This window comes from Bolinopsis microptera, unplaced genomic scaffold (assembly GCF_026151205.1).
Source record: "Bolinopsis microptera isolate Bmic1 unplaced genomic scaffold, MBARI_Bmic_1.0 sca33, whole genome shotgun sequence".
In the NCBI taxonomy this organism is placed as follows: Eukaryota; Metazoa; Ctenophora; class Tentaculata; order Lobata; family Bolinopsidae; genus Bolinopsis; species Bolinopsis microptera.
Genome location: NW_026971805.1, coordinates 35,117 through 45,238, shown reverse-complemented (window position 1 = coordinate 45,238; position 10,122 = coordinate 35,117). Strand labels below are relative to the sequence as shown.

The 10,122-nt window shown below is 35.8% G+C and overlaps 1 protein-coding gene across 1 annotated transcript; it reads right to left on the bottom strand.

Moving 5' to 3' along the window:
- Positions 1–1,191: 1,191 nt before the first annotated feature.
- Positions 1,192–3,196, bottom strand: LOC134825718 (uncharacterized; the record flags this gene model as incomplete). The annotated part of the gene is made up of 6 exons (XM_063837929.1): positions 3,136–3,196; positions 2,763–2,811; positions 2,379–2,504; positions 2,159–2,231; positions 1,648–1,738; positions 1,192–1,313 (listed from the first exon to the last, which is right to left on the bottom strand). Coding segments are annotated over exons 2-6 (429 nt in total), but the record flags the coding sequence as incomplete, so codon positions are not given.
- Between the last annotated feature and the right edge of the window lie 6,926 nt (positions 3,197–10,122).

The following is a 10,122-nucleotide window of genomic DNA, read 5'->3' as shown; positions in this document are numbered from 1 at the left end:
CAAAATAAAGGCAGCACTCCAAAAACGTCACAAAGTATAGAAACTTAATCATTAAACAAATTTTGAGCGATCAAATTTCATCGAAAACCAACTGATCAATTCAAAATGAAATAAACAGATAAAACGAGTGCAACAACACAGTAATAAAGGCGGGAAAGCTGTGAGGTAAAACAGCGAGATGTAGCGTTAAAGAAACAGGTTAGATCACTGTGAGGTGTAATTCAATTACATACGCTCCCTTCTCCAGCACTTACTTCACAAACAACATGTTAACTCTTCTCCATTGGTGGACTGGAGCAGGCTTTTAAAAAGGAGACGCGCATATGTGGTTAATGAGCCAGTAATTGTTGTAATTAGTTGACGAATACTACAAGAAACAGTACGTAATAATATGTACTTGGAAGTGTGTCTATCTGCACTATGTCACGTTAATTTCCACGCCCTTAATACTTAACAGTTCAGAAAGAAGTGTAGAATGTTAGTGCTACTGAAACACGTGTGATTCAATCCTGCAACACATGTGGGAGAGAAGTGGGAAATTGCAAAATATCAGGTACAAGTATGTGGTACCTGTCAGGTACCAGATATTATGCGAGATAGAGTTAGAGTACAATAGTCATTATTCCAGGATACCCTTCATCACTTGTGGTATCATTTAGCTTGTTAGTTGTCAGTCAAGTAACTTACGTAATGTGTGTGTACTGAATATCAACGCAAACATCTGGGTTTAATAAAATGAACCTTCAACGCTCTATCGTCCTGTGATTTAGTAACACCCCCTAAGGGATACTATTACTAAAAGGGTTTCCAGAGATGGGATTTGAAGTTCAGGTTTTAGTAACACCCCCTAAGGGATACTATTACTAAAAGGGGTTCCAGAAGTGGGATTTCGAGTTCACGGCAATCGGGTCAGTAGTCGTACAGTAAGTTCTTCAGTAACTTCTATGGTAAATTCTTAAGACAATTATACAATTCCTTAACTCCTAATCGTGGTACTTATATGAAAAGGAATCCCGTCTGTAATCTATTATCTATGATGATAGGTTATCTGGGAGTAAGAAGCACCACGTGTTTCTTAGTACAACAGTTTTCACCCAGATTCCAGGTTCATCTAGAGCAAGGTCCATTGGAGATATAGATATTGTCAACATAGTGTAATGATATTGATAATATAAGATGTATCCTACTTACAAATCTGTTGAGGTCAGAAAGGTCTGATTTGTTGGTTTTAACAGACTCAGTGTCACTCTCCGAACCAAAGGACTGCCCCAGGAACCCTCTTTCCAATCTCTTCTTGTCGTGAAACGACTGGGCTGGAAATATAATATGGTTTACTCAAAAAGCCAATAATCTACTTTTTAGCAACTCGGGTAGAGGAAAAGTAAACAATTTCGGGCTGGATAATCGATCACAAAATAAAATGATATCTGACATATCCATCCCTCCCTCTCCAAACCCATATCCAAGATACTTCGACAACACGACATCAAAGTCACCCACTCCTCAGCCACCACTCTCCGCAACCTCCCCACCAAAACGAAAAGCACACCGCCCACTCAACTAAATTGTTGTTTGGGCCCCAAAGTGGTTTAAATAATTCCCCTTCAGGAATATCTGACAGTATTGAAGTTAAGTATAAAATCACACCTCTTCTGATGTTGCTGGTTTTGATGCTCGTTCCATCTGAGTCATCAAACGAGGCAGTAAACGATATACTTGGACTCGGGCCAGGTGCCACCTGTAATATTACCAGCTATAAATAAAACAACATTTTATTTTATACCCACAATCAATTCATGTTTAGTTCAAATATTTAAAGTCAAAATAACCATTTCACAGAAGTGGTTTTATTATAATAATATAATTTGTGATATGTTGTTGTTGTTGTTGTTGTTGTTGTTGTAAGTGATAAATTAATAAATCAATTTACACTAAAAATGTACAAAAAATACACAATTTTTACTTTGCAACACTGGTTCAGCGTGAACATAAAATATGGAGAACTTCAAAAGCAGACATGTTGAGACACTTCTGACACACTTCTGCTTTAGATTGTTGTTGAATCAAATCCAATAATATTCATTCTAAAATCTAGTGGCAAATGTAAATCATAATGATATAAAACTAACAAAAAGAAATGGATATCAAGAAAGCTCACATGAAAACTTTTACTCTGTTTCAGATGTCCTGCTTTATTTTTCTTAGTGTACCTGTTTTTACTTGGGCTCGTCCTGGGAAGATATTGTAATATGTATATTGTATAATAACAGTTTTAACCTAGGTATATTTGGAAACGTATCAGTATATTGATAACTGTGCATTGTACAATAGCAATCAACGCCTCAAATTTCCAGGATATTAATAGTGTATCTATTTACCTAGCAGGAGCAGGAGAGACAGCTCTACTGGTGGAGGGGGAGGGGGTGTGTTTGATCGTATCCGTGTTGGACTGAGTCGCATCAAGTGATGCATCCTGCTCCCTTCTTTTTATACGAGTCTTTAATCTGAAGCGGAAATGCACGATTACAACTGAAAAGGTAGAGAACATTACAGTTATAGACTGTCAAGTGAGGAAAACATGCTCATGTTAGAGGAAAAATAATAAATTTGAATAGTCAACAGCAGCAGACATTAAATAAAAGTTTCCCGTGATAAAGCAGACTGGTTCATTTGTTGAAAGATCTGTGGAGTGTTAAACAAGCAGTGAATTTCTAATAGAGCGCTTAATTCTAATCACACACACTCACATTCACGCAACTCACATTTTCACGATTTTCATGACCAGGGCATTCACATCCTTATAAACATTCGCTGAGAAGATAAATGGTGAAATAATCTGTTAGTGTGGGTGTGCTTTCTAATTTGATTATATTAGTTGAAATACACTTTTTCATTCACCTTTTGTTTAGATATTCCAACAAGGGTTTTTGAAAGAAATCGAGTAACATACAGGGGGAGGCAAAAGTCAGTGTGCAAACGTTGGCCTTAATAGCTCAGTCACTGAGTGCCCAATCGAAATATGACTTACTACTACTACTGGTTTTGCCCCCCCCCCCCCCTGTATAACCAGGCAAAATAAGTAAGGAGTGTATCAAACTAGGCAGTAAAACTGATAACATCAATTATAAAACTTACCAAAGCTAGCCAGTCCAACTTCTCTAGCAGTAAATTGTGAATTAACAGGTAGTCATGTTTTCATCAATTCTCTCTGTTTTTAATTGTATACATTAACTTTCTAGAAAACATAATATATGAGTATCATTTTTGATTTTAATCATCAATCATTAGTTGATGCGATGATTCCAGACTAGTTCTTTATGTAATAAGCAACATGAGTTGGCAGAGTATTTTTTTTCCTCCGATTTCGATAAATTTGGTACCAAAGTTGTCTAAAAATGTGAATAAAATAATTTCACCGTGTAGCAATTTTTGCTAAAAATGCTGCACCTCGCTTGTTCGCGGCGAATGCTTTTTCCACGCAAATTTTTAGTCTTGGTCTATTATATCATATCACTTTCACACTTTCAGTCATTATGCATCGTAACTAGCTCATCGAGACGAAGCTTATAGTACTCAGTACTGATATTTAAGATTTAAAGGAACATTATTTTCAAATTTTTAAACCTAAACACAAAGGTCCTCCCTTGTGTCAAATTTTGACTAAGCTTATATTACGATCATATACAAATTATTTTAATGTTTAAGGCTATACTGCCGTTCCCTGAGAGAAGGCAGTAAGTCCATTTTTCGAAATTTTGAGATATTGGTACCAAAATTTTCAGGAAAAGATTCTCTACAACTTAAGCTATGAATCACCTTATAAAAATACTGTTTTAGCTGTCACGAAAGGCAGTAAGTCACACAAAACTAGACAATTTAGCACGTAATCCCAAAACCTTCCCTGAGAAAAGGCAGTAAGTCCATTTGTACAGCCTTCTCTGAGGGAACTTTTTCCGTGAGGGAACTTTTTCCCTGAGAAAAGGCAGTAAGTCCAGATTTATTTGCAGTTTTTATAGTTTTTGGCCTATAACTTCCACAGTTTTAGTTATATCGAAATAATTTTTATGTGGTCGTAATCAGCTCAACAAGCAAAAAATTTTGGTACTAATAATTCAAAATTTAAAAAAATATTATTTTCAAAATTTTTGAACCTGAACACAAGGGTCCCCCCTTGTGTGAATTATTGAAACATTTTTTGAAAAATTTGGTGCTTTAAATATTGTATGTTCAAATATTTTTTTCCAAATTAATTCGTCTGACCAAGCTGAATACGATGCTGTAAAAATTATTCCAAAATATTCGATATTTAAGGATTTATAGGCATTTTGAGCGAGAAATTATCCATTTTTCGTCAATATTACACACTTGCAATGCACAGGAGGCCCACATAATTATATTGCAAGGATATGATCAAAAATATAGAAATGTTGTGTTTTTTGAGTTGACTTTATCTGAGGAAAAATGGACTTACTGCCTTTCTAGAGAGGAATCGGTTGAAATCGATCCTGATAAAAGGCAGTAAGTCCGCAATTCCCTCAGAAAAGGCAGTAAGTCCAATGCGGATGGGAAAATAGTTCAGTTATTCTGATGAAAAATGGTTTTTATAGATCAGTGTTGGCGAATTTATGCTTTTAAGCATGTTTAGGACATATGACAATAATTTATTTACACATAGATGTCAAAATTAACCCCGTTTATACGAATAAAATTACCTAAAAAACGACAAACACGTTTGTCCCATTTTCTCAAAATGACATAGATGTGACTTACTGCCTTTTCTCAGGGAACGGCAGTATAAGGCAACAATGGCAACTTTTGGTATCAAATTTATCATTTAATCAGAAACAAAAGCTTTGTGCCAGCTCATGGTGCTGTTATAAACTTATAAATGAGAAAATTTTCGTGGTGATTAATTAGCCTAGCTTGCTACTCTATTTTTTGACAAAAGAAATGGCGTTAATTGAAGGTGTCAATTTTGCAGCTCGGCGAGGCTTGTATCACGTGGTGACCCCCACTGTCGCTTCACTATAGTAGCGTCTTCGACGATACAGGTGGAGCCGCGCACTTCGTGCGCGGCGGGTCATACAACGTATGACAAGGCGAGGCCCAGTAGCGCATTTTGCCGATCGCGCGATCTAATTTAACGAAGTTGTTGCAAAAAGTATATTTGAGTGCGCAGCGCGATCCAATAGCGCACCTCATGCTAAAAAATTGGCATACCAGTAATCACAAAATAAATAAATTTGGTAAAATTGAAGAAAACCCCTGATTTTGCATGCTTGCTACACGTTGTATATTTATATTTAATTAAAATATAAATATACTACAAAGGTTTATACAGGTGCTTGCTACACGTTGTATATTTATATTTAATTAAAATATAAATATACTACAAAGGTTTAGGTCCCCGGCTTTTGGCAGCACTCAACGCATTAAGATTTTTGGAGGACTTCGCTGCGTCGACGCGCCGCGCAAACTAGCATTCTTGGGTTGACATCGTCAATTAACAATATTTTGCTTTAAATAGGCCAAATCACGTTTATAGAATGTTTATTTAGATAAGTTTTAATGCAGACATTTTATTAACAAATTTGCTCAAAACTTGCCCAAAATCTTACTATATATAAAGCGAGACGATATATATATATGTGTATATATCCGTGCTATTTTACTGACACCACGGCATCAACTTTAACGCGACTTTCCGCAAAAACCGTAAAACATATACAACTGAAACTTTTTTGACTGGGTCAAATGCTTTAATGGCCTTCAAATCAGCATGAAAAAATAAAAAATTGACCAAGGAATAATAATTTTAGTGCCCAAAATTTGGACTCTCAAGTGGTGTCAAAAACGCGAATTAAATAGGTAATAATTATTTTAGTCTCTCGAGTCTTGACACCACTTTAGGGTTAGACGGGTTCCCGCTAGTAATATTAAATTAAATTGAGCATAAGATTTTGCTGGTCGAAATTCAAAATATTTGCCAATATCATTTGCCTTTTTTTAAATTTCGCGCCCACTCAATGAATTTTAGTATTTTGTTTTTGTTGCTTTTTCATAAACAAACTTTTCCATAAATGTTATAAAAATGGCTATTCTAAATGTATTTGATATAATTAGGCGGTAATTACAAAGCCAATCACAAGGCCAAGGGTAATTTTTGATTATTAAGGGAATTTTTTGAATTCTTAAAGGGTTGATTTTTGTCATACGTTGTATGACCCGCCGCGCACGAAGTGCGCGGCTCCCCCTGTATCGTCGAAGTGGGGGTCACCACGTGATACAAGTTGATTTTATATAGGGTCATTGCTATATAATGTGTATATTGTTTGAATAATTTTATTAAAAAATTATATAATTAGGCGGTACATCTTCCGCGAAAGCACATTCATGATCCAACATAATGTTATGTTATGATAACCCAATTACAACACCGTCATTGGGCTCTCTGCGCGATTACACAATGCGGATCCGTCCTCAATCCAATCACCTGATCACACGTAATGAACAAACAAATGCTTCATATCTCGGTCATCTGAGAAGCTAGAACTCTCATTTATTCAGGACAAATGTAATTTAAATAGCCAAACACCATTCAATAAAATTTGGCTCGATCCAACTACTATCAAAATTTGGCTCGATCCGACTATCAAATAAATGAAAGAATGAACCTTCATTTGAAAAAAATGAACACGAATATTATTCAATTTGACAAATTCCTCGAACCAGTTGTGGTACTAAGTCGTACCAGAAAGAATTATTTCAATTTAATTGGGCACTCATTGACTGAGCTATAAAGGTTACTGGGCCGCGCTCAGCCTGTCTATATAGAATTAGTTTGAGTTTGTAGCGTATATATGACGCTTTGCCCTTGTCAGAGGGTCTATCATTATGAGTTTAGATTGAAATTGGCTAATCTCCTCTGAATTGAATACAAATAACACACGTTAGTGCCGACGTTTCGCCTCCATGGCTTCTTCAAGGCGGAACAAAAACTTTGTTACATAGTGACCTGGTAAATATCCAAATTAATACATAAAACTCTGAGAAATAGGCAGTGCGCCAATCGACCGTAAGACGCGCGCGCTGACCATTGAATGGTTTTTTAGCTCGTATTTCGGCCAGCACATTATTTCGGAAACAATCAAAAAGTTATAATACTTCCCATATAACAATATTTTTGAAATTTGGTCAGCGTACGTAAACACTTATGTTTTACTGAATCTATATTAGTTTGAGCAATTTCGATGGTCAGAATTTGAGTTATCAACGAATTTATACCTATTTTGTCATTTTTAGACCTCTTAATCAAGGCCAATATCTCCCAACTAAATTAGGTTCGGTAGTTAAGTATGATTGGAAGGTTCTGACAAATTTTCAGCATGATTCATTTTCAGGAACCGAAGATATTATAGAATAATACGACAAAAATCAACGAATTTCGTCAAATTACGCGACTTTTACACCTAATTTTGCTCCAAAAGCCGCGCACCATCAAATATGGCACCTAGGCGAAACTCGCTGATCATTCCAAAAAGGTATAACAAATTTGGTACGGTGAAAATTCTCACAGTCTCTAGAAAACAATGGTACAAAAATTTTAAAAATCCGAGTAAGTTTATTTCTATCGTGCACCCCCTATGAGAAACATTAAAAATAAAATGGGAAGATTCTAAGCGGTAGAAAATTACAAAGCAAAAGATAGATGTTAGGCCAAAGAATCTAGAACTGTCCAATATTTGAGAGCTAGACCAACGTACACAAACCAGCAACAAAAATAGCTTCCTACTCCCTAACATTTTCGGGGAAACTGAAAGGATGCCACTTGTAGCGCGATGCACTACTGGGTCGCGCGCGCGCATCCAATAATGCTTCTCGCAACCACGTATGCAGATCGGCGAGATGCGAAGGATTGACATCGTGAATCAAGGATGCCACGTACATAAATGTTGATGACATTTACATGATAGCCCATGTGGTCTTTTGTTTGTAGGTAATAAGCAATGAAACCCAGTAATCGTATAACCAAGCTGAAACGATCTATATCAATGTATAGTAAATAATACCTTTAGTCAATCTGAATAACCCACAATACTTCTATAAAGAGTAAAAGGGATAAACCCATAAACACTTGACGGAGAAAAAGTAACTCACCAAGAAAGCTCCGTCAAGGATCGTAAGCTCTAGTAGGTCTCTAGAGTCTGTCATATAAAACAACCATGCTTAAGGAAAACATGGGGTTACATAAAGATATATTCTAATATAGGAAATCTAGAGAAAAGGATATATGACATTTTTTGCCACGAGTCTGCTTCAGGTGAGAGCTGAGTGTTTATTTTAGGAAGTAACTGCTTGATATACAGTGATTGCCAGATCATTCGGTCTGCATAATCCTTACATACTTTGAGGACTTCAAATTTAAATGGTTCGATAGGAATTTCTTTTATTTCAGGGTGTGACAGGAGATAATATTTGTATTCAATTCAGAGGAGATTAGCCAATTTCAAGCAAAAAGTATAAAACAATACGTGCGTGCGCGGCTTGAGCCGCGCCGCATAAGAACAGATGCGTGCAAGGGCTGGAGTACGCTTGTATGTAGATTAATGAAATGTTGCATTGTAAATATTTAGAATTGACGATATATTATGATCTAATAGTACATTTTACAAAGCTGGCTTTGGATTTAGGTAAGATTATAATTTATTTTTAAAAACCACGGATATGGGATAGTTTTAAATTTATTTCTATTTGTCGTATAATCATAAACAATTTAATCCTGTTTTCAAAAATGCGCGGCTTTGGCGGCCAGTTATTGACTTATACATTAAATTGAATTTTAAATAGAAATGTGAACATATTAAAATTTGAAACTTTCAAAACGGAGGCTTATAAATATTATTATATTATGATTGTAAAATAAAGGATAAAATTTTAAATTTGTTTCAAAAAAAAAAAAAAAAAAAATCTAAACTCATTATTAGAATTAGAATTAGAAACAAATTTACACAGCAATACAATAAGAATAGTAAAGTAACATTAGATCTTACAGAAGCAATATACAACCAGCACCAAGATTTTTTTGATGATCAGGAAAAACTAGTAGAGATCAAGACTGAAATCCGAAAATCAAGGGTAGAGTTTTTCAAGGAGAGAAAAGAAGAGGTTACAAAGGACCTGAATGAAACCCAAAAATTGCAATTAGATCTTACATCAGAGAAAGGGGCAAGTTCCTCGCTTTCATCACTTCCGCTCAAATCATTCGGATTCTGTCTCAACAAGCAAGAATTCAATGATGCCCTAGCCCTAAGGTACAACTTTGGGATAAAAGATGCTGCAAGAAAATGTGTATGTGGAAGTGACAACTCAATAAACCACTCATTAATATGCAAAAGGGGTGGACATGTATCTCTTCGCCACAACTCATTGAGGGATGTGATAGCAGAGCTATTAGAAACTGCTGGCTGTAAAGATGTTACCACTGAACCTCTCCTCATTCCTGTCAACGGGAGAGAACTTCCTGCAGGGGCCAACAAAGCAGATGGAGCTAGATTAGATGTTAGTGCTAGGAGTGTATGGAACCCATTGGAAAGGGCTTTTTTAGATGTAAGAGTATTTCATGCTCAAGCTCCTTCCAATAAGGCTCTTGGATCTCCAACCACTATGTACAATAGCCACGAGAGACAGAAAAAGAATTTATACAATAAAAGGATTGTAGAAGTGGAACATGGGACGTTTACACCGATAGTCCTATCAACCACTGGGGGAATGGGAAGGGAAGCTAATCAGTTCTTCAAGAAATTAGCGGATAAACTATCTAGGAAATCAGGCCAACGATATAGTGAGGCAATGACATTTATTAGGAAGAGAGTAAGATTTGACCTATTGAGAACAACAGTCATAGCTCTTAGAGGAGAGAGAGGGTTGAAAAGTAGTAGTGCAGTAAAAATAGCAGGATTAGATATAAATTTGGAGCCAGTTCTTTAAACTGGCTTACTTATTCTACTTAAAGGGTGTTTATAAATTTTATTTAGTTTTCTATTGAATTTATATTGAATTTTTATATAGGGTAATTGGGCAATTCCACGGTAAGGTTCCACTTGGTGAAAATGAAAAATGTTA